The sequence below is a fragment of the Rhipicephalus microplus genome, chromosome 3 (genome assembly GCF_043290135.1).
Source record: "Rhipicephalus microplus isolate Deutch F79 chromosome 3, USDA_Rmic, whole genome shotgun sequence".
In the NCBI taxonomy this organism is placed as follows: Eukaryota; Metazoa; Arthropoda; class Arachnida; order Ixodida; family Ixodidae; genus Rhipicephalus; species Rhipicephalus microplus.
In genome coordinates this window covers 49,720,545-49,744,724 of record NC_134702.1, presented here as the reverse complement: position 1 = coordinate 49,744,724, position 24,180 = coordinate 49,720,545, and the positions used below count along the sequence as shown (strand labels likewise).

At 47.6% G+C, this 24,180-nt stretch overlaps 1 protein-coding gene across 3 annotated transcripts in view; it reads right to left on the bottom strand.

Moving 5' to 3' along the window:
- Window positions 1–11: 11 nt before the first annotated feature.
- Window positions 12–24,180, bottom strand: part of caz (FUS RNA binding protein cabeza) — a 33,679-nt gene continuing 9,510 nt past the window's right edge. For 2 of the 3 annotated variants that reach the window (XM_037426281.2, XM_037426274.2), the window contains exons 5-12: window positions 22,421–23,035; window positions 21,833–21,878; window positions 20,779–20,819; window positions 12,844–12,947; window positions 11,808–11,937; window positions 9,159–9,366; window positions 1,214–1,519; window positions 12–353 (exon numbers count right to left, since the gene is read on the bottom strand). In XM_037426281.2, the coding sequence (XP_037282178.1) occupies window positions 317–353; window positions 1,214–1,519; window positions 9,159–9,366; window positions 11,808–11,937; window positions 12,844–12,947; window positions 20,779–20,819; window positions 21,833–21,878; window positions 22,421–23,035 (1,487 nt within the window). In that variant the 3' untranslated portion in view covers window positions 12–316. The remainder of the gene's footprint in view (window positions 354–1,213; window positions 1,520–9,158; window positions 9,367–11,807; window positions 11,938–12,843; window positions 12,948–20,778; window positions 20,820–21,832; window positions 21,879–22,420; window positions 23,036–24,180) is intronic. The other variant, XM_075889463.1, reaches the window with a different exon arrangement.

The window sequence follows — 24,180 nt, the reverse complement described above, 5'->3', positions numbered from 1 at the left end:
AGCAGTACCACTTCAACGAACAAAAGAGCTTTATTTACGTGCACACAACTGTTATACTATACACAAATTATGTAAGGTGCTAAGCAAATGCATTTTCAAAAAGATGACCAACCAACCAGCATGGAATGGTGCACATCATGAGACAGTCAATGGAAAATATGTATTGGCATGAAAGATGGTATAACTAAAACAGTTTTTTTCATGAGAGCATGCAATGATGTCAATGGACAGGATGCAAGAATTTGATACAGATCAACAAACACAATAGAGCAACAAATGCGGCCAATAAAGGGTCAAACGAACTCCACAGGCCACTTCAGTATGGTCGCGCTCTTCTGTCACCTCTGTCTCCGCTGAAAAGAAAAAAAAATGTTCACGTAAGCATGCTGAAAGCGTGCAACTGCCACCCCTGCTCATGAAACACACATCCAGTGAGCTGCTGGTGGCAACAAACCTTATCAACTGTCAACTACTTGCTGTTCTGCAAGCCCCTCCAGAGTACTAACAAATATATTGCAGTCTTGATGTAAAATGAAGTCTGGGGTGCTAAATAAAGATATCTTGAGTCAACTGCTATTTCTATTGTTTATAGCCTCCTTCAAACATTTTTAAACACCGAGTGAACCATGGTCCACAATCTTAGACAATTTTGCATAATGTATGCATATTAAGAGTGCTGCAACTGAATGAATAGAATGTAGTAATCACATTGCAATGCAAAGGCTAACAGATGTCATTGAAACAGCTTGCACAAGCCAGTGTCAAATGCCTAAAATAATAGTGGCTACAGCAGCTGTAAATGCAACATAATGCCACGTTTATTTCCTCAAGTTTTGTCATCGCCCTGTTACACTATGTTCAGCGCAAACCGCACCTACGGTGTTAGAGAAGCTTCGAGGCAGTAGTAGATCGTTTTGTTAACATTACGCCCACTTCGTGAACATTACAGATTATTCTAGAACCTACGTCGCTGCTAGCAATAACGCTAGAATGTTCGATGGCAAGAGTATGAATGCCAGCACGCTTCGCTGCTTGTCAGTTCATCGACGGCCGACGCTCTGCCCGCCGCTATAAGTGCCAGGGTCTTCCTATAATCCGACTTTTTTTTTACGTGGCCACAAGTTCGGCCCTAAATAAACAGTTTAATATACGACCCGCAGAATGGTCCCTTCGTCCACGTCACGATCCCTTTGACAATATACACAACACTCACCCAGGTCCACCTCGCATGGGTCCGCCACGTCCGGGGCCTCCACGACCTGGCCCGAAGCCGCCACCACGGCCTCCCATTGGTGGGCCACCTCCGCCCATGGGCGGTCCACCCCCTCGTCCACCCATGGGTGGTCCGCCTCCACGGCCACCTCGGTCACCACCCCTACCCCCACGGGGTCCACCTCTCATGCCACCTCGCATGCCTGGCGGCCCATTGTCGGGACCTCCCGGCCCACCAGGACCATCACGTGGTGCTGAACACCTGTTGCACTGAACACGCCAGGAAAAGTTGTTGTTGCCACATGCCCTGCGAAGAGATGGAGACAAACCTGATAAATGCAGGAAACAACTATCATTACTTAAAGCTTCCGAAAAAAAAAAAAAAAAGTTATCCTCCACCCACAGAACTGTGACCTGCTTGCCGTTCGCATGTGAAAGGCTGCTGTGATAGTTTCTGCTGGAACCACAAGCACTTTTTTTAGCTAATGTAAATATTACTCATAGGAGCCAAAGCCACAATATTGGTATCGGAAGATTTATCAGTATTACGTAAAACATTACTTTCAGCTGCGTAGTCATGTTAGAATCCCTGATGAAGTTTACCAGGACATATCTATGCAAATGCTCTATGGGTGGAGCTGGCATATTTTTTTCAGCTTTAGCTGAACACTCGGAAAAAAAAAAAAAAAGTCCCCGTATCAGCATGTTACACCACAAATGTCGTCGAAAGACGATAGTCTTGCTCTGGAGAGTGAACAAAACATTTATTTGATGTTCTGCTCAGAAAATCAGTGAATGATATTGTCACGGGGTCGTGACGTGGCCGAAGACAGGAGACTTCGTGTTGGGATTTAACTGTTTATTTGGGCGAACCTGTGCCCGGTAAACGGAAAGTCCAATTACAGCAGCAGTCTCGGACTGATAGCGGCGAACGGAGCGTCTGCCTTCGATCAACAACTGACAAGCGTCGAAGCGCGTCGGCATTTATACCCTTGCCGTCGAATGTTCTAGCGTTATCGCTGGCGGTGGCGTAGGTTCCAGAACAATCTGTACCGTTCGCACAGTGGGCGTGATCTTATCGAAATGATCTACTACAGTCCGGAACCTTCTCGAAACCTGCAGGCGCGGTTTTCGCCGAGAATCGTGTGGTGTTTCGGAACGATAACAAAAACTTGTGAAATGGAATTTGGCATCGTCCCGATGCTTTAACTAAAGATGAAGGTACAATAATAATGCAAGAAGGTACAATGAATAAATTACAATACAACAATAATAAAAAACACTGTTTCAGTTTGTTAACGTGCATGAAACGGCTTGAGGCGCGCGACATGGACGACTTCAGGTCGCGATCGGCGTCGTTGAGAGTTCGTGATGCCGTCGGGGACCACCTCGTAATCAAGTGGGCCGAGACGTCGAACCAGCTTGTACGGTCCGAAGTACCGTCGCAGAAGCTTTTCACTTAGTCCACGTCGGCGTATCGGCGTCCACACCCAAACACGTTCACCGGGCTGGTATTCCACGAAGCGTCGTCGAAGGTTGTAACGGTGGCTGTCGGTCCTCTGTTGATTCTTGATACGGAGACGCGCAAGTTGTCGGGCTTCTTCGGCGCGTTGAAGGTACTCGCTCACATCGAGGTTTTCTTCGTCGGGGACGTTGGGTAACATGGCATCGAGCGTCGTTGCCGGGCTCCTTCCGTATACCAATTTGTATGGAGATATCTGCGTCGTCTCCTGCACCGCCGTGTTGTATGCGAAGGTCACATACGGAAGAATGGCGTCCCACGTCTTGTGTTCGACATCGACGTACATTGACAGCATGTCGGCGATCGTCTTGTTAAGCCGCTCGGTGAGGCCGTTGGTCTGTGGGTGGTACGCTGTCGTCCGGCGGTGGTTTGTTTGGCTGTATGCCAAGATCGCTTGAGTTAAGTCGGCGGTGAATGCCGTTCCTCTGTCGGTGATAAGGACCTCCGGGGCGCCGTGACGTAGGACCATATTTTCGACGAAGAACTTAGCTACCTCGGATGCACTGCCTTTTGGCAGGGCTTTTGTCTCGGCGTAGCGGGTGAGGTAGTCGGTAGCTACCACGATCCACTTGTTTCCGAAAGCCGACGTCGGGAACGGCCCCAGTAGGTTCACACGAATTTGCTGGAAAGGTCGGCAAGGTGGATCAATTGGCTGCAGAAGTCCCGCTGGCCTTGTCGGCGGTGTCTTGCGTCGCTGGCAGTCCCGGCATGTTCTCACATAACGAGTGACGTCGGTAGTAAGACGTGGCCAGTAGTACCTTTCTTGTATCCTCGCGAGCGTGCGAGACACACCGAGGTGCCCTGCCGTCGGATCGTCGTGCAGGGCCTGCAGGAGTTCTGGTCGCAGAGCTGAAGGCACCACAAGGAGGTACTTAGCTCGAAGCGGTGAAAAGTTTTTCTTTTGTAGAAGACCGTTTCGTAGAAAGAACGACGCAAGTGCGCGCTTGAATACCTTCGGGACTTCGGCGGTCCTGCCTTCGAGGTATTCTATTAGGGCCTTAAGTTCCGGGTCGGCCCTCTGTCGTTCAGCGAAGTCGTCGGTAGTTATCGTTCCTAAGAAAAAGTTGTCATCCGGTAGCGGTTGGTCGACAGGCGCACGAGAGAGACAGTCAGCATCGGAGTGTTTTTTGCCGGACTTGTAAATGACAGTAATGTCATATTCTTGCAGTCTCAGGCTCCACCGTGCGAGGCGACCTGAAGGGTCCTTCAAGGTGGCTAGCCAACACAAGGCATGGTGGTCACTGACAACTTTGAAGGGCCTGCCGTAGAGGTAGGGGCGAAATTTCGACGTAGCCCAGATGATGGCGAGGCACTCCTTTTCTGTTGTGGAATAATTTGCTTCTGCTTTGGATAGCGATCGGCTGGCGTAACTAATAACCCTTTCAAGTCCGTCAGCCCTCTGCACAAGAACGGCGCCAAGACCTACGCTGCTTGCGTCAGTATGTATTTCTGTCTCGGCGAATTCGTCGAAATGGGCAAGTAACGGAGGCGTCTGGAGGCGATGTTCAAGCTCCTGGAAAGCGTGTTCCTGCGGCGCTTCGCACTTAAACTCCACGTCGGCCTTGGTAAGGTTAGTGAGAGGATCGGCGATGCGGGTGAAGTTTTTCACGAACCGCCTATAATAGGCACACAGGCCCAGAAATCGGCGCACGGCTTTCTTGTCAGTGGGCGGCGGGAAGTCGGCGATGGCGGCTGTTTTCCGTGGATCGGGACGAACTCCAGACTTGCTGATAACGTGCCCCAGAAACAAGAGCTCCTCATACGCAAATCTGCAATTTTCTGGCTTCAGTGTGAGTCCGGAAGTCTTGATGGCTTGAAGTACAGCTTCAAGGCGCCGAAGATGCTCATCGAAACTCGAGGAAAGCACGACGACGTCGTCCAAGTACACAAGGCAAGTCTGCCACTTCAATCCTGCCAGTACTGTATCCATAACGCGTTGAAAAGTTGCAGGTGCTGAGCAAAGGCCGAAGGGCATCACCTTAAACTCGAAGAGGCCGTCCGGTGTTATAAACGCCGTCTTCTCTCGGTCTCTTTCGTCGACTTCGATTTGCCAATAGCCAGTCTTGAGGTCCATTGACGAAAAGTACTTTGCGTTATGGAGCCGATCAAGTGCGTCGTCTATTCGTGGGAGAGGATACACGTCCTTTCTTGTGATTTTGTTCAGGCGACGATAATCGACGCAGAAACGTAGGGTCCCATCCTTTTTCTTCACTAACACCACGGGGGATGCCCATGGACTCTTGGACGGCTGGATAATGTCATCCCGAAGCATTTCCTCAACTTGTCTCTTCATGGCCTCACGTTCTCGCATCGAAACCCTGTACGGACTCTGACGGAGTGGTCTGGCATTTTCTTCGGTTATGATGCGATGTTTCGTGATTGGGGTCTGCCGAATTTTCGATGACGACAAAAAGCAATCTTCGTATTGCAGGAGCAGGGCCTTGAGCTGTTCTTGCTTATCGTTCGGAAGTCTGGGATTGACGTCGAAAGCTGTGGGAGGGGCTTGGTTCCTCTGAGCAGGTTCCGCAGAATCGGCGAGGGCGAAAGCACTGGTGGCTTCGACAATTTCTTCGATGTATGCGACCGTTGTTCCTTTGTTCACATGTTTGTACTCATTGCTGAAATTCGTGAGCATAACCATTGCTTTGCCTCCCCGCAGCTCTGCAATTCCTCTTGCGACGCAAATATTTCGGGTGACCAACAGATGCTGACTGCCTTCAATGACGCCTTCCAAGTCAGGTGATTTAGGAGCGCCGACAGAAATAATGACACTTGAGCGAGGCGGAATGGTGACTTGTTCTTCCAGCACATTCAAGGCATGGTGTCCTGACGGCGTGCGCGGCGGTAGTGCTTCTTCTGTGGATAACGTTATCAACTTTGTTTTTAGGTTGATTACAGCACCATGGAGGCATAAGAAGTCCATGCCAAGGATGACATCTCTCGAGCAATGCTGTAGGACTACGAAGTTTGTAGAATAAATATGGCCGTTAATGGTGACTCGCTGTGCAGATTCCTGCAGGTGTTACGAGATGACCTCCGGCTGTGCGGATTTCAGGGCCTTTCCAAGCTGTCCTAACTTTCTTTAGCTTCGCGGCGAACGACCCACTGATGACAGAATAGTCGGCTCCAGTATCGATGAGAGCGGTCACACTGTGGCCGTCGATAAGAACGTCGAGGTCGCTAGTTCGCCGTCTCACATTACAGTTAGGGCGTGGCGTCGGGTCACGGCTGCATCGGCTTGTTCCGCTGCTTCCATGTTGCGTCGTCAGGCCACCTTCGGTAAGTGAGCTTTCGCCGTCAGGGCTTTGCCTGGTTGGCACTGTGTTCGGAAAGCTCCGTCGCGGCGTCGTCGTCGTCGGAGGATCTTCGGTAGTTCCTCGCACAGCAACCGCACCTACACCGGTTGCTGCCCTTAGTTTCCCGGATACGGGCTAGGAGACCGGCCCCGCGTTGGGCCGGAGTACTGCCGGGGGTGCGGTGACATGCGGCGGCTGGGCGACGGTGAACGGGAAGGACTTCGGGGTGTCCATTGAGTTCCTGTCAGGTAGTCGGCGATGTCACGTGGCCGTTCCCCTGGCTGCGGACGTGGTGCATCGACGGCGAAGCCACGCAGTCCCATCTGTCGGTACTGGCAACGGCGGTAAGTGTGCCCGGCCTCGCCACAGTGGTAGCACAGTGGGCGGTGGTCAGGGGTGCGCCAAACGTTGGTTTTCCTCGGCGCACTGCGCTGGCCCGCTGGTGAACGGTAGGTCGTCGGTGGGGGTGGTGGCGGCGGTGGTGTTTGGCAACAGAAGTGCGACGGGGCGGCGTTTTGGCGTGGACGGGGAGGAGCGTTGTGGCGCACTGCAGCGGCGTAGCTCATAGTTTCTGGCTCGGGCAGTAGTGTTTGGGGAATTCGAAGTGATTGCCAAACTTCTTCTCGCACAATGTCGGCGATCGAATCCACTTGAGGGTGCGCCGAAGGCAACAGTTTGCGCAGCTCTTCCCGCACGATCGCTCGGATCGTTTCACGCAGGTTTTCGGAGTCACTGGTTTGAGCAGCAGCGCATTCTGGAGTCAGGCGACGATTATACTGTCTGGTGCGCATGTCAAGGGTTTTTTCTATGGTGGTCGCCTCGGATACAAATTCTTGGACGGTGTTCGGTGGATTCCTCATTAGTCCCGCGAAGAGCTCCTGTTTGACCCCTCGCATGAGGAAACGAACTTTCTTCTCCTCAGGCATGTCTGGGTCAACGTGACGAAATAGGCGGGTCATCTCCTTTGTGAAAATTCCAACCTTCTCATTTGGTAGCTGAACCCGAGTCTCTAGTAGGGCAGCGGCCCTTTCTTTGCGAGCGACGCTCGCGAACGTTTGAAGGAATGCGCCGCAGAAAACATCCCACGTTCGGAGCGTGGACTCTCGATTTTCGAGCCAGGTCCTTGCGGTGTCTTCCAAATAGAAGAACACATGACGCAGCTTTTCGTCATGGTCCCAGTGGTTGAGGGTGGCCACACGGTCGTATATTTCTAGCCAGGACTCCGGGTCTTCGAACGATGACCCATGGAAAATTGGTGGTTCCCTGGGTTGATGCATGACCATCGTGGGCTGGGACGCTGCGGTTGTCATTGTCGCTGCAGTCGCGGTCATGGCCTTGGTCTTCCGCGCCTTCTCTTGTAGAAGCCCGTACTCCGGTGGTAGCCCTTGCTGTCGGCGGCTTGTTCGCTGCACTTGGTTGGTGTCGGTGTCTTCTCCGCGACGTGGGCTGGGTTCACGGCTTGACGGGGGCGTCTGGTACATGAACAAAGCAGCACCTCCACCAGATGTCACAGGGTCGTGACGTGGCCGAAGACAGGAGACTTCGTGTTGGGATTTAACTGTTGGGCGAACCTGTGCCCGGTAAACGGAAAGTCCAATTACAGCAGCAGTCTCGCACAGACAGCAGTCTCGGACTGATAGCGGCGAACGGAGCGTCGGCCTTCGATCAACAACTGACAAGCGTCGAAGCTCGTCGGCATTTATACCCTTGCCGTCGAATGTTCTAGCGTTATCGCTGGCGGTGGCTTAGGTTCCAGAACAATCTGTACCGTTCGCACAGTGGGCGTGATCTTATCGAAATGATCTACTACAGTCCGGAACCTTCTCGAAACCTGCAGGCGCGGTTTTCGCCGAGAATCGTGTGGTGTTTCGGAACGATAACAAAAACTTGTGAAATGGAACGTGGCAATATTCTGGAGGCGCTGCGTTAGAGTGCCTCGAGCATGCTGCAGAGGCGAACGAGTGCATCAAGTCACGTCACACGCGGGACATGAGCGCTATCTGGCAGTTATCTTGGAAAAGTAAGCGCGCACGCCCTGCCGCCAGTCTCGGAGGTGATAAGGTGGAGAACGTAAGGCAACGGGTCGGTGCCATCACCGTGTGGTCTTAGCAAAGCGTTGAAAACACTTGCCGTTTCGTGCAAGCGTTGCATGGCCAGCACAGCGTTATAAAGGCTACGATCCTTAAGATTACTTGTGTGTGCCTTTTCTAGTAAAAAATACACAAATAATATTGACGTGTTGTTATGGTGCCTCAGATATGCACAATAATTGCTTTTTAATTGACAATCGCACATGAACGCTGAACCTTGAGCAATATTGGTGGGTGCTGCGAATGGGGTCGGCCGTTCGGAGTATCGTCACTTTTGTGCCATTTAGGGTACCGTTAAGGGTGGGCAAACAGACAAATGCACAGGCAGACAGACCAAAATGTTTGCATTGAAGGTCCACAAGAAATACTATCGTCTTTAAAAAAAAAGGGGGGGGGGGGGGAGAGAAGGAATTACAGTAGACTCGCATTAAATGGAACCTGAAGGGACCGGTAAAATGTGTTCCATTTAACAGGAGTTCTGTTTACTGAGAGTCTACTGCACTCGAATCTCGGCAGACTTCCTAAAGCATTGGATATGCCGTACTTGTTAAAAGAGCACACAATCAAAGTTCCTGGGATTGGACGACGACTTCACCCTATAATGACACCGCCTGTGCAGCTGTCAGATAGCGAGGAGACGCTGCACCCGGAGGCACTTTATCCTGGAGTCTCACATAACACCCCTAGCTTGGCACCATTGAGCTATGCCACACACTTGCCACAAAGGCCAAAATTGTGGCCTCACATGTCCTTTAGCCAGGTGTTGGCACGGCTACTTACGGCTACAATACTGTCTGATGGCTCTAGTTGTAGACAATTTTTTTTTCCCGATGAAAAATGGCGCGTTTTTAAAAATCCTCGAATCTAAGCCGACCTGCAGTTTGATACACTATAATTTGGGGGAAAAAAAAAAAGCTATCCTAGATTTGAACACGTACGGCACAGCAGCAGACAAGGCTGTTTTACCAAAACACTTACAGGGGTAGATTAGCATTTGGTCCTAGTACATTTTCAGCAGCAGCAAGCACCAGTACTTACGGGTTCGGGCACTTCCAGTCTCCGTCGCGGCCACCCATGCCATTATCGGGACCACCCCCACGACCTCCTCCAGGGCCGCCGCCTCCTCGGGGACCTCCCCTTCCACCACGGGGCCCTCCACGGCCACCCATGCCACCACCAAAGCCACCAAATGGAGTCTTGCGCTGGGCTAGCTCCACATTGATCTTGCCACCCATGAACTCTTTGCCTGTAGCAGGGCAACACAGAAGTTACCAAAGTCAGATTCAGGAATTCCTACAGGAGTAACATTCCTCCTCAGCCTGGAATTTTTACTACCATATAACAGTTTTAACAATGAGAGACACCTACGAACAGCTGCAAGAACATCAACAGTACAATTCAGATGTATGGGATAATTTATCAATATCCTCCTCAGATCGCCGTAAATTTGTGGTCACAATAGTGAAATCGAAACACTTTTGGTATGCACACAATACCTTACGACACGAGAAGAAAAAAAAATTGCACCTGTGTGCCAACTGCTTTTGCACACCAGTGTGCGCAATCATGATGCACACACACTTGGTCTTAATGCACAGAAAATTAACACTCGCTGATTAGAAAAAATTACATTTTGTGAAAAAGCATTCTTGTTCGTTGTCAAGCTGTTTGTATCAATTTCGCGCAGACTTGAAGCACAAGAAGACATGCTGCACCAGAACTTTGTTCGCTTAGAAAATGCAGTTTTGGCTTCGCGAGGAAAGTAACTGATTTACAAGCCCTGACAAGCGACTTGCTTGTGCAGTTCTTGGCTCGAGTGGCACCTCTTACGCTTTCACCAGGTTTCAGAGTTGCTCAATTTGAAATTTGGCACCACATCTCTTTTCTGGCACAAGGTAATGGAAAAAAATACCCTTGTCTGACAATTAGAGGTTTGAGGGGTCACTGCTAATTGTCTTGAGAAAATTTTCTGCCTTTTCATTAAATATTCTAAGACTAAACAAAAGGCAATACCTAATTCCAAAAAAAGCTTATGCCAACTGCACGAGACTAGTCAGCGTGCGCACACCAAAGTCCATACGGTGACAGAGTGTGCATTATAATGAATTGAAGAAAACAGCTTGTGATAACAAAATTACTCGCTTCTAAGGTTACATGACGTGTGGACATTATTCTCTAAAGCCTTCAAAGAATAAAGAATAAAGCAATACAAAAATATGAGCACATGATTATTCAGTTATTAGGCACATTGTTGGACACCACCAGTAGAACACCGAAGTTGAAAATACTGCCATGCTGCAAAGCGGGAAAACATGGCTTCTACAGTTGTGCGATTCCTATAATGCTGACCAGATGATACCGCATGAGCGAGAATGCGATTGCACCAAGAATGTTGGTTCTACAGTCGAACTCCGCTACAACGAAACAGACTGAACGCGGAAAAAATTTCGTCGAAGTGAAATTGAAAAATATATAGCTGATCTGAGCTAGCAAAACTGATGAACGTTTATTCTTAATATTCGAAAAATGTCTGCTGCTTCCTATTCTTTCTCAGCAGCGTCACAACGTCATTCTCACCCATGTATAGCGAGGCCATGGTGAAAAGCACGCTGAAACACGCCTAGAAATGCCTTCGTGAACGAACGAAACAGTTGCATTAACACGTTAACACCAGCAGCTGTCTGCTGTCAGAAGTATCAGACAAAGCCGGGATGAAAGCAGGGACTTTTGCATCATTCTATGCCGTTCTTATCCATCACTCGCGGCTAGCTGATTTTGTTGATAATGCGGACCAACAGCCGCTCTGATTAGTTACCACACTGGCCATTCATTCCACAGTTGCACCCAGCAGCTGCGTGAAGGAAACCACGAGCTGAGCGACTGAGCTTCAGCTTCGGATCATCTGCGGCTCAATATAAGCCAGTGGCAAAAGCAGGGCAGTCTCATTGCCATCGCTATCGAGCAATGGCGGCACCCATACTTGTTGAACAGCGGTGGTTTCTGGTGGTGCCAACGCGTATTTTAGACTTTGTTGACGCATTTTCAGGCTCTGAAAATGCGTCGAAATGTTAGATTGGGTTTACTGCATAGCAATAAGTATTTGAGCCTAGAATTGCATCTTAAAATTTTGGTGAAGCAGGAAGATTGAAGAAAAAAGTGTCCGTTGTGGCGACAATATTTATGCATTGACTCCTATGACTGCTGACTGGGAATCGTGAATTTTGCGTTGTAGCGGAGTTTGACTGTAATGGTGGTGCGAATTTCCGAAAACTGAAAATAAATACATTTTAATGCACGTGTGGTCTGAAGAAGATTGATATGTGGGGTTTAACGTCCCAAAACCACCATATGATTATGAGAGATGCGGTAGTGGAGGGCTCCGAAAATTTGGTCAGAAGATGCGACTACCTCGCACGGTTATTGTTCTAGACACGAGAAATTATTCACTGACAAAACCTCTCCCCCAAGCTTTCCTCCAGCCACCCTGCATGTCTTGAAAGTGACCTTTTAGAAGTTGCTGTTCCATTTTAGAGCAGTTTATGTGGCCATCACCAGGCTAGCTTTTGGCATACTTTTTTGCTGAGCGCCTCCCAGTGCCCGTTCTTTGGCAACCTGTACTCTTACATGAGCAACAAAAAACAAAGCAAAGACATCTCAAGATAGCAAGAAACTTTCCAGTGCACTCACCATGAAACCAAGTGATGGCAGAGTTGGCAGTCGGAGGATCATCATAAGTAATGGTCGCCTCTCCCTTGCCTTTGCCAGTAATCTTGTCCTTGTAGATCCAAATCTTGTTCTTCCCAGTCTTCTTGTCAATCTAAGAAATGAAAATTTCGATTGAAGTGAGCACCAAAACCATAAACATCAAAAGGAGTATAATAAAGTGCCACACCGATTTGTGCCTCATGTACCGAATTTAGAACAGGGGTTCAGGGAGTGGGAATAATGCTGTTTTGTGGCAGCTTTGAAGCATCAAAGGGTGTGTTTGGGAGCAGCGCAAGTTAGTTTTGGAGCATATTTTTGGGTTCAGATATCATTAATTCAGATTCTCTCTGGGAAGCACAAGGTTCAAGCAGTTTTTAGTAAATGTTTAATGCTTGTAGTGTCCGAACTTGAACGAACACGAATTATCAGTTTTATTTATCGTTACTTTGCTGCATATAAAACAGTTGAGCAACACCACCTATAACAGCACATCGGTTACAACGAGAAGCTGCTCAACCGTCAAACTTGTTTTATAGTGAAATAACCCACTCGGAGCAATGCCCGCATGTCGCATTGTCCTTGCAACAATGAATCCTGGCTGTTGGGTGTCTGTGCTGAAAGGTAATGAAAGGCAAAATTCTTGCAAGAAAAAGAAAAGAGATAGCAGCATGGCGAATCGGTGCAGCCCTTCCACTTTTGGTACCAGTGTACTCGTGTTTCTGGCTTCAACATAAAATTTGCCTCATACCCAATGTATCACTAACCACTCAAGTCACTGTCGCTACTTAATCACAAACCCTACTTCATGCACAAAGTGTTGTACACTCTTGGGCTCCTTTGCATGCCACATGGACGATCAAAATAGGCCAGCCACATTTTTTACTACCAGTTTTTTTTTGCCTTTAGGACGCACATCACAAACTGTGTGACCTCATTAAGCTTGTTCGAATGTTAAAAATTACACTAAGCCAAACAAAAGATAGACTAATGGGGGGAACAGAGAAAAATGAAGTCCCACCTTGATCAAACCAATGGCACCAAAATGCTCAGCCAGCTGAATCTCTCCAACATCCTCTGGCAAGTTGGAGACAAATATGGTGTCTGCCATTTCCTCGGAAGGTCCTACGAAACCAGGGCACGCTGACTTAGCCATATTGGCCTTCACAGCACCAAAACGATAAGCTCCAAGGCCATTAATGCAACCTTTCAAACTACAGGAGCCTGAACTAGACTGCACTAGAGCTAACGGAACCTTAGCTGGAATAAAGTTTGCTTGAGCGTGTTTCTGATGCAACGCTATTCAGATGGTTTGTCTTGGGCAAAATGTGTTCCCACACATAGCAAACGATCTTGATTGTCGTTAGTACGGTGGATTGAAAGAAAGATGCTTGAAAGTGATGTCTGAGAAAGCCTTTGCAGGTCACGCATAGCATCATGACTTAAGACTGCAAGAAACCAAACTTGACTTCGCAAGTAATCTTTTATATCCAGCCATTCTAAACCCTCTTTGAAGGCTTATAATACACATTTTTTTGCCCCAAAGCGTGAAAAAGTGGCACCAAACTTTTTGACACACGTAATGGTGTGGAGGAGTTGAATCGAATGGAAACCAAAGGGAACCAATAATCTTGCATGACATCTAACAGTGTCTCAAGAATACAGAAGACCAGCCCAGGAGTTTTCAAACTTCGTGGGGAGCCCCAGCAGAGTTTCAATAGTGCCAGGGAACACAAAGCACTCCTACTCATGTGCTTGATCTCAAAGGCCATCGCTGTCTACGCACAATTCTACTATGTACACTATTGAAAATAACAATCATCCCTTCCCCCAAATGCTTTTTACACTGCCTTGTAAAGCACAGGTCGATTGCACACCTATTGCATTTTCGTGCAAGCAAAGTAACCTACTTTTTTGTCTTTGCTGAAGCTTTGTCCTTTGAGACAATGCCTTAGTCTAAACACTCACGCAGTCCGAAGCCAGCACATTGAAGTGCCTCCTGTGCACTCGTTCTACATTTTTGTTATGAAAGATGTGCTAGCAAATATCAGCCTGCCTAGCAACAGCGACGCATGACACATGAACGTGCACTGCGGGTCTGTAAGCAACGTCCCACTTAGGCAGCAAACATCAGTACCTTCTCGCAACACATGGCCATGCTGACAAAACTTGCAAAATTTCATGACCCATTTTCAGATATGTCACTGAGCATGAATGATAAGTGTGCACAAATGCGATGTGCGAACCATGACAGACTGTGCTGCGGTAGTGTAGTAGGTTTCTTGCTACTTAAGACTCCAGATGTGCGGATGCAGCCTACATAGGCATCATTGCATCCAAAATTCCTCGCGAATCGGCTTCTTTAAATATATTACCATAGTAATACAAGACTGAGTCACAGTTGGTTTGTCTTTTTATGGAACTCTAAAAACCATCATACTGCAAGCCTCCCAAGTTCAGCGCAATCCACTTTGACAACCCCTGGGCTAGCTATTCAAACACAACTGTTCAGCTTGCATTAGTGCTGATGAACTCCAAAAGTGCTTGTGCATTACTTGCACACAAAACATAACAGTGCTAAGCATGGGCAATGTGATCAAGATTGGTTGAACACTGAGAAAATGCAACTTGCCTTACATTAATGTTGCACTTTATAAAAGGCAAGCATTGTTTTGACCCAATTGAAGAACTTCCAACAGCCTAGAAAGTGGGCATAGCCCTTCTTTCCCTAAGATGTATAATTGACCAAGAAGTTTAGCCTTTCCACACACTAACAGACATGAACTTGCCAACATCAAATACAATAGTGCTACGGAGACATTGACCAACGCATGCAACCCAATGGGCACAGGCCCACCTCGCTTGGCTCAATACTGTGGCCAATTTTGAAGTGGCGTCGTGGTGCTCCAAGCTAAGATACAAGGTTTTGCAGTCTGTAAGCATGTCTGTTCAAGTGCAATAGGCGTAACCACCCTCGGGCAATGACCACGCATATGACACCATTATGTGTGAAGCAGAGCAACGTTCCAATAATCAACTAGAATGTAAGCATTACAACTATTTCCTAGCTTTATTTTCTTTGAAGGTTGTTTGTTAGTATTCTTAGGGCCGATGTGTTAGTATTATTAGGACCATTTAAGCATCATTCCTTCAAAAACTGCTATCCCTAAGGCAGATGAGGGGATAATTCCCCATTCACAGCATTCGTTTGCTTGAATTCAGATGAATGACCGTTTTTATCATGAACTACTATAAATGAGATCTATTTGAGCATGGCGGGCCCCACTTAAAAGATTAAATTATTTATCAACCAGAAAACGGGTAGCACTATCAACAAGTGCAGATGTACAAGCTCACTTCATTGAAAGTCTTAGACCGTTTCTGTAAACTGGGGTGAGTACAAGTTAGTCTTTTTCTGTATACCGGAGTCCAGTACAAGTTAGTCCTGACTGGCAACAACAAATAAAGAGAAAGTTTTTTTTTATATGCTGCACATTCCTATTATATTACACTAGGAGTTAGTATGTACAAAGTACTGTATTTGCACGAACATGTAACGAAAACTTTATTTCTAATATTCGTGAGAACAACTTGCATCTAAGCTCCAAATGTAAACAAAAGAAGCTCTGACAATTGGCAACAGGTCTGTAGAGAAGCCAACTTCTTGATGCAAGTGGCAGGGCTAAAGGGCTGATCAACTACGACAACTGCGCCCACATCACTACCATGTAGTTAATGATGTGTGAGCACAGCACAAGCTTTCATACAGGTAGATCCCACAATGCTAGTTTTGCAAGCCGCCAATATTACGCCTTTATCACCTTGTCACTGAATGTTCCATGCTATATTCGTGCAAACACAGTACACATCGAAATCAAGGCTACAAGGTAAACCTTGAAGCTGAAATACAGGCAGTACATGCATGCTTATACATCCTCCTATATTAATCTATTACTATAATGAACTTTGTGACACAAAAGACAACACGCATAGGAGAGGAGCTGCACTTACATGTATGCACAATTCAATATGAAAGCCCTTCTCAGATTAAAATCTGCGCGAGCAAGGATTATGTCAATTTGTGTAGCTACAGAAGTATTAGCATTATGCTACATTCGAAACTGCAACTCCTCACCCTATTGTACAAAGAACCCATGCAAGTAACCTTGGCACACTATAGTGCTGTGAAAACGTGTATGGATGACCATACAATAAAAGGGGGGCAAACAAATTGTGTTGCAAGGCACTTCAAGACTGGTTTTTTGGACGCTCTACGTTGAATTCTTACACACTCCCCCCACTGAAAATCTGCACTACCTCATTGCCAAGGCACATATTCTGATCGATATCCACACACAGTATGCAGAAACCAAACCTCTGAACAAAAGGTTCGTTGTACACTAACCAACAGATTCTGTGCAAGCATATTTCATTTGGCTTGCGAATGTTTTCGCCTTACACTAACATGCTTTCCAAACCATTGATAACCTTTATACCAGCAGAGACACCCTTAAGAGTTCATCAAAAAGTGCAACTAAGCAGGCTGCCACGTTTGGATAAGCTGCAATGCGTAATAATGATTAAACAAACACACAGCACATAACTCTCGCTAGTGTATCCGCAGCTTCGAGGTACATCACTTTCGATGACTGTGCAGTACTCCAGACCACCTGCTGCCCGACACCCACAGTAGCAGGAAAAACCTTGCAGTTCCAAGCCCAACTCGCACGACAAAAAAGGTAATATGAAAAACAATGCTACCAACATAAGCATAGTTCAGTGATGCTACAGTTAGTCAATTCATGTCATCTTCCCTCGCAAAGTGGCAATTTTATATCGCGCTCCAATGTGTGCACCAGGTGTTCCGATGCCTAATAGATCTTCCGCGCAAGCATCTAGCATGATTTGTTTATAAAAAAGGCACCCATACAGCCTTCATATCAAGGAAGCAGTTCTGTTTTACAGTTATACTGAAGGCAAGACTGAGAACAGTTTTGTTTGCATTTTTTTCTGGCTGCATTAACACACAGTAGTAACGCATTAACGCGTGTAAGGGCCGCACCCCGTTTTTATAAAGTACATAGCCGAAAAAAAAAAAAAAAAATCCGTTCAAGGGCCGCACCCACACTTTCGTTCACCCACAAATATTCAAAACGCGCGCGCATGAGACCTTTTAAACATTGTCAATAGATGGCTCGAAAAAACCCAACCATCATCATTATATTGTACAGAGGCAGTAGTACATCACTAGTATATTTTGTTGAAATTTGTTTGTGCCAAGGTGCTCATCAAGTTTGCTAAATATTGCAATCCGGTGTTTATACGGCAGTTACCTAAAGGTTAAACCGGGATTTTACCATTCGCGTCACTTCTATACAAATGCACTATCCATATCGACTTAGCATCACCAATCTTACGCCTCCATGTATTATGGAGTTATCAGTGTTACCTGGTTGAGCCGTCTAGTTGTGCACGCCGTATCGTCACTCGTGTTTGTGTATGTACTGCCGAGCATTAACGTTGTGGCACGTTGGCAAACACCTGAATAGCTACACGGCTGGCTACAACTTAAGGGGGGACACAAGTTGTGGAGACCGAAAAATCGCAAAAAAAAACTAGTTTTTTTATTGCGTTTTTGAAATCTACACCTACTAGTGTACTTATACCGTGAATTTCATGCCTATAATATTTTAGCCGCTAAGACCCTTTATACGGCGCTTTCATGCTAAATCTGAGCCGAAATCTACGTTGAAATCGCACACTTTCCGTGACGCGCCCCTGCCCTTTCATGTGTGCCAGCGCGGCCCGCTTGGTCTCATTTGAGAGAGCAGTCTTTCGCCTTCAAATTCCCGCCAGAATGGGTCCAATTAAGCCATTGGCAGCTTGTAAAATGAGCGGCAAAAAGAAGTATCAGAGCGCCTTCCTATTCGCTACTTCGCGCATGTGACTTGAGCTTGCCTCCCTACTGGTGGAGGCTCCTGGCTTCGTCTGTTCCGAGTATTGAGGTGCGCGTCCATGCGCGCCATTTTGCCTCAGTGTCAGCAGAGAAGTTTCATGATGTCAAAGCCTGAGCGCAAATTCCGCACGCGGCACAAGTTTGGTGCGAAACAGTTGCCAAGGACGTAGTCGCGAATTTCAAGAAGCGCTCGGTGATACAGCAAAACCTTCCAGATGCTACCCTCACGCGGCCCATGGCGAAGTCGCCGACGCCACCACGGAAGGCCTAGCTACCGCATCAGTTGTCACGGAGCTTATGCAAAGTCCGTCAGCCACGGAGCCTTCGAGCAGCAGTCGCATGCGTCTAGATACTATCTATCGGCAGCAATCTGACTTGGAAAAGGAGCGAGCTAAAGCCGAAGATAAGTTATCGGAGTTGTCCGCTGCAGCGACGGACCGGAAACGCGCATTCGTGATTGACGGTGCAGACGAAGCAGCTCGATGATTGATTGATATGTAGGGTTTAACGTCCCAAAACCACTATATGATTATGAGAGACGCTGTAGTGGAGGGCTCCGGAAATTTAGACCACCAAGGGTTCTTTAACGTGCACCCAAATCTGAGCACACGGGCCTACAACATTTCCGTTTCCATCGGAAATGCAGCCGCCAGACGAAGCAGCTCGACCGCCTGGTGGAACCACGTTCACAATTGTAGATTTGGACACAGTGAACAGTGCTTTGTTGGCACAGATCAAACCCCTGTGTAATTTGACTGCCCGGAAAATTGCACAGTGGAACAGAAGGGCAAAAAGAGCAGCGCCGTGCAGACTACCGGAGCGGAGCGTCAACGCTGCATCTTGATGCTTTGTGCCACCACAGACGGGCGGAAGCTACCCCCATATGTTCTGTTAAAAAGAATTCCAAACAAGTGTTCCCCAAGGGAATCATTGTTCGAGCCCAAGAAAAGGGTTGGATGAACAATGAGCTGGTTCTTGACTGGATGAAGTGCGTCTGGTAAAACAGACCGGGAGCGCTGTCGGCCAAACGTGTCACCTTTAGTGCTAAACAGCTTCTGCGGTCACCTGACCGATAAGGTGAAGGAGCAGCTGTGCTGTGTCGGCACAGACATGGCAGTGATTCCGGGCGGCCTCACTGGAATGCTGCAGCCTTTGGACGTCAGCGCTAATCGACCTTTTAAGATTGAATTCCGAAGGCTCTACACCGAATGGACGGCAAGCGGCAGCCACGAGCAGACGCCGACCAAACAGCTGAAGAGGGCACTGCTTGCTACTGTTCTCAGTTGGGTACTGTCTGCGTGGAGCTTGGTGTCGACGGACGTCGTATCCTAAAGCTTTAATGTAATCGGCATATTCAACAGCTTGGATGGCGCCGAGGATGACTGTTTGTTGGAGGACGATGCTCCGCAACACACCATCTCAGACTGAGTCCGAAGACTCGTTGAGCGACAATGATATATGCTGCAATAAACCTTCGTTTGGTAGCTGGTACGTTCTCTCTTTTTTGCCCCCCCCCCCCCCCCAAATTGCATGTCGAGTGTATGGGCCACACCCGGAAAATTGGTCGTCTTTTCATGAAAAAAAAAAAAAAAAATGCAGCCCTTACACGCGTTTATACGGTATTTGCACTGAAGGCAAAAGTGAGGAATTGAGATTGTTTCACACAAGTAGCTGGTCCTACGGGAAAGCTTTACACATATACGATTCACCAACACCCCTCGGTGCCTTTGAGCAGCTTTTACAAACGGGCGAGGTGATGTACTTAAAAGGAAACTCATACCTTGACAGAACGTCAACCCAATGACCATATTACAACCAGACTAACATGCTCTTCCAGACAACCATAGCATTACACAAAACAAGGTTGATACCAAACGAACAATTATCGTACACCTGAATGTTTACTTTATATTGCTTGTATTTCAAACGCAGAAGTGACAACATGAGGCAGATATCTAGCACATGAAAACCCTGTCCACACCGCTACTCTTGTTTAACATTATTTTAAGCCGCAGCAAATGTTTGCTGTATGTATACCACACTTATTCGTCGACTGATCATACTAAGCGCTTCCGTTTCCGTGACAACACACTTTTCCAGAAGTCACAAGTGTACAAAGCGGGCTATAAAGTAATCCATACAGCAATACAGATTTACGGACTATTCCATATATGCAATGCACCACAATGGGCTATAAATACCATTGCCCACATTTTCGCCTCAAGCGAGGCTGCGCCGATTTCCTTTGCAAAGAAAATTCGATAAACCTGAAGGAAAGACCTTTAATGTGCACCTCCCAGCAGCTTGTTCAGGAAAAATAGAAATAGTCTAAGGGCGCTTCACCTGCACAACCTCATGCAGGCACTAACCAGGCAATGACCACCAGTGGTACTTTGTAATACAGTAGACTCTCAGTAAACGAAACCCGACGGGGCCGGAAAAATAAGTTCCATTTACCAGGAGTTCCGTTTACCGAGAAGTGAACATGGCTGCAGAATACAAGCCCGAAACCAAGCATTGCAGAGGCAATAGTTCCATTTAGGCAGTCGTTCCGTTTAACAGATTTCCGTTTACCGAGAGTCTACTATACTTTGCAGAGCTGCATGTTGCCCAACTAGTAGCATAGCAGCATTTAATGCCACCGAAGAAACCATCTTATACTAGAACGAGTGAGTTGAACCTCGTATTTAACTAGTTAAAGCACCCAGCACACAAACGCTTAGAATAAATTGAACCAGTCTTGACCATGCCTTGCAACACCGACCGTAAGTAAAAAAAAGAAGCGTGCAGAAGCAGCACCAAAGCTTTAGAAACAATAGTGCGACCTGTGAGTATTGAAAAAAAAAAAAAATAGTGGCTCTCCACCACAGAATACAATGAAAGAAAATTCAGTTTTGGGGAGCTTTAAGCCTCTTGTAGAGGTAAGCGCTAGGTAATATGCACGCATAGGTAAATATATAGAGATAAACTCAAAGCAACACCATGGGGTGAAGCTGTTACCTTTGTTGTAACTTCCCCTGCCACCGGGACCACCTTGATTACTAGAGTGTGAAGCAGACATCGATTTGTTAGGCCTCCCTCCTCGAGACTCTCACGGGCAAGGAGTTTGCACCCCCTGGCTTCTCCTGCTCTCATTATGCAATTAGCCCCCGCCTCGGACCATCCTGGCCAAGCCAGGAGGTCCGGCGAGGCGGGGTCCAGGGAAGAGAACAGTGACACACTCCCTGCAATGCCCAAGAGCAAAGCTAGCGCGCAGCGAGCCCCGCGTCGCATCCCCAGCCATCATTAGAAACCAAAGAGCACCAAAACGTGACTACGCAGAGCGAACGCTATCAAGCAAATGGTGCTCATGTAACCCACAAGAGCAAGGCACCTACTACACTGCATGAATGCTGTGCTTTCGAACACCATGCGTGAGCTTAACCAGAAAGCCTAAAGAACTTCTTTTTGCACCTTTTGCATTATGTAAAACCACAGATTGTTAGCTTAACCAGCACATCTTAAAACCTCATTTTCACACTCTTTGTACTATGTAAACCACAGATTGCTTTTAACACCCTTTTTTAAATGCAAAAGCAGCAGGGCCAATTAGGCCTCTTCTATGCTGCACACACACACGTATACCAACAGCCAAAGTGAAGATCCTTTACATGCTCACTGCGCCTTTCATGCAGACAAACCAAGACAAACTTACAGCACTGGTGTTTTGAAGTGACAAATGTACAGTATGTCAAGGTAACAGAGCTGCCTATGCTGCTCAGGTTGGTCAATCATGATTTTGTGTGACTGGATCCATATTAATGCCCAAAGCAACGACACATTTTGCATGCATAATTACCTCGCACAATTGTAATGTGATCTACAATGCCTTGGATGGCCCCTGAAGAAACAGTAAATAAAAGGTATTACATTGTTCATCCCACAAATGTAGGCAAGGGACTGTCAGTAGTCATTTATAAAGCAAACATATTGTGTATTTATACAAGTTACAAGCAGACTTCAACCCATATGGAAGACTGTTACACCAAAATAAAAATGTAATGATATCACGTACTTGAAGCCACCTCTTCCTCCCCGATCGCCATACATGCCTGGCCCACCTAAGAAAGGGAAGACGAACAAAAGCACAAGTTAAAACTTTGAGACAGCAACATTACAGTAGCAGAGGTGTGCGAATAATGCATTTTACTGTTGACAGCTATATATGCAGCTTACTACCATGCCCCGAAGTAACAGAAGAAAGACCTTGCCACATAACACTAAAGACACCACTACAACTACAAACTTTTCACATTAGACATTACACAATGATAATGAAGGTTGAATGCACAGGCAAAATAATAAGACAACAGAATAGAAGCCACAAGCGTGACACCAACATGAGGTTTACAGACAGCCACTACAACTACAAGTAATCCAATGAGACAATGCACAACCAGCTGGTGGGTGATAACTAAGTCTACACAGCAAGACTTCTTACCATATGCAGTTAACCTGTTAGATCACAGTTGTGCAGGCCCACAAAGCAAAGCAAGCATAGGCAGGGCAAGGTGCATGAAATTTGGCACTACTCCATTCTACATATGCAACAGGCTCAGGGTGCAGGCAGGCAGCAGTTCTAACATCCTGTGAGCACACCCACCTTGGCCACCGCCAAATCCACCACCAGGACCCCCATATCCTCCAGGTGGAGGTCCGCCGTAGCCGCCGCCTCCTGCTGCGCCTCCCGCGGGCGGCCCAGGTGGACCTCCATGCGGTCCAGCCATGCCCCCTGGGGGCCCTCCTCCACCCCGTCCAAAGTCCCCTCCCCCATAACTACTTGGGGGCCCCGCGGGTGCACCCGGCTGAGGGGGCTGGGGTGGACCACCCGGGCCCCCGTAAGCACCAGCTGGCTGTGGCGGCCCACCCACTTGTCCCGGGGGCCCCTGGGCCTGCCCATATGGGGCTGCACCGGCCGCAGCACCGTAGCCCGAGCCATATGGGGTTGCACCAGCGCTTCCATACTGGTGGGTACCCGGTTGTTGAGGCTGCTGTGGCTGCTGGGGTGTTGGCTGTGGCGCTCCATATCCAGCTGCCGCTCCATATGCACCTTGAGGCGCTGGCTGCTGCGCCCCATAGCCTGCCGCTGGAGCTGGTTGTGCTTGTGCCCCGTAGCCTGTGCTGGCGGCGGGAGGGTATGCGGCCGTGTTACTGGCAGCAGCAGGAGGAGGTGCCTGAGCTGGCTGAGCTCCATACCCTCCGTACGTTGCACTCTGGCCTGCACGTGGGACAGGCCAGACGTCGCTCACTGCCCGCGGTTTTTCTTCTAAGTAAACTGGTGGGACTCAATACATTGCTCTGTCTGAGGGCAGGGCATTTGTCCCTACCTTGTCAAATGTGTACAAAATAGGCTTCCATGTGAAACCAACCATAGCGTGGCTGGCAAAGCTTATTGTTTCACCTCAAGTACCGTTTACCACACTATACAAAATTTAATGAGCTGGATACACAGAAACAAGTGACAACGGTGCAAAAGTGCGACACAGCTCTGGTATGGCCATAGTTTATTTCCCTGCCCCATCCCAGAAACCAAATGATCTGGTTTTTTCTCATATCTAAACAAAGGCCATTGATGTGCTCTGTTTCTTACAGCACACTTACGGAAGACATTTCCAACAAAGTGTAAACACAACTTACAAACTATTATGAAGACAAAGCCACACTATAGAAGAAAAATGTCTATGGGGATGGCAGAAATTCGCACGTCGGGGATGTATGCCCCTGAAGAAACCAATAACTTTAGGTTGTGTCTGCACGTGACTAACATCTGAATGCACCTGATTCATTACCGACAGCATTTTCCTCTAGTGTGTTCTTGTCTTAAAAGGAAAATGCTGTATGAGGGGGGTGGGGAACGGCCTGAAAGAAGCACACACAGACCATACCACTTTTCGCAATATTCGCACACCTCTATAAAACACAGTACATCAGCATCACACAAACACCACTATAGATGCAACAACTTTATGTTAGTGCGTCTCACCTGAGCCCATGAATCAACTCAGTGAAGGTGACAGATGACCCTAAAACACTATACCACACTTATTCGAATCTAGGCAGATTAGTTTTTTTTTTTTTCAAATTTATTGGCATTAAACTGCAGGGTCGGCTTAGATTCGAGGATTTTGAAAAGCGTGCCATTTTTTATTGAGAAAGGCGGTGCACTCTAGCACCACCTAGATGGCATTATAGCTGTTGATAGACAAACCAACACCTGGTTTAACACATGCACACATCAGGGCGCCATTTTGATAATTGTGGGAAGTGTTGAGGCGAGAGTGTCATTTCGAGCCGCGCCTGAGTGGTCTGTGTGGGGCGTAGCTCAATGGCACCGAACAGGTGGTGTCATTATAGTGCCGCTTC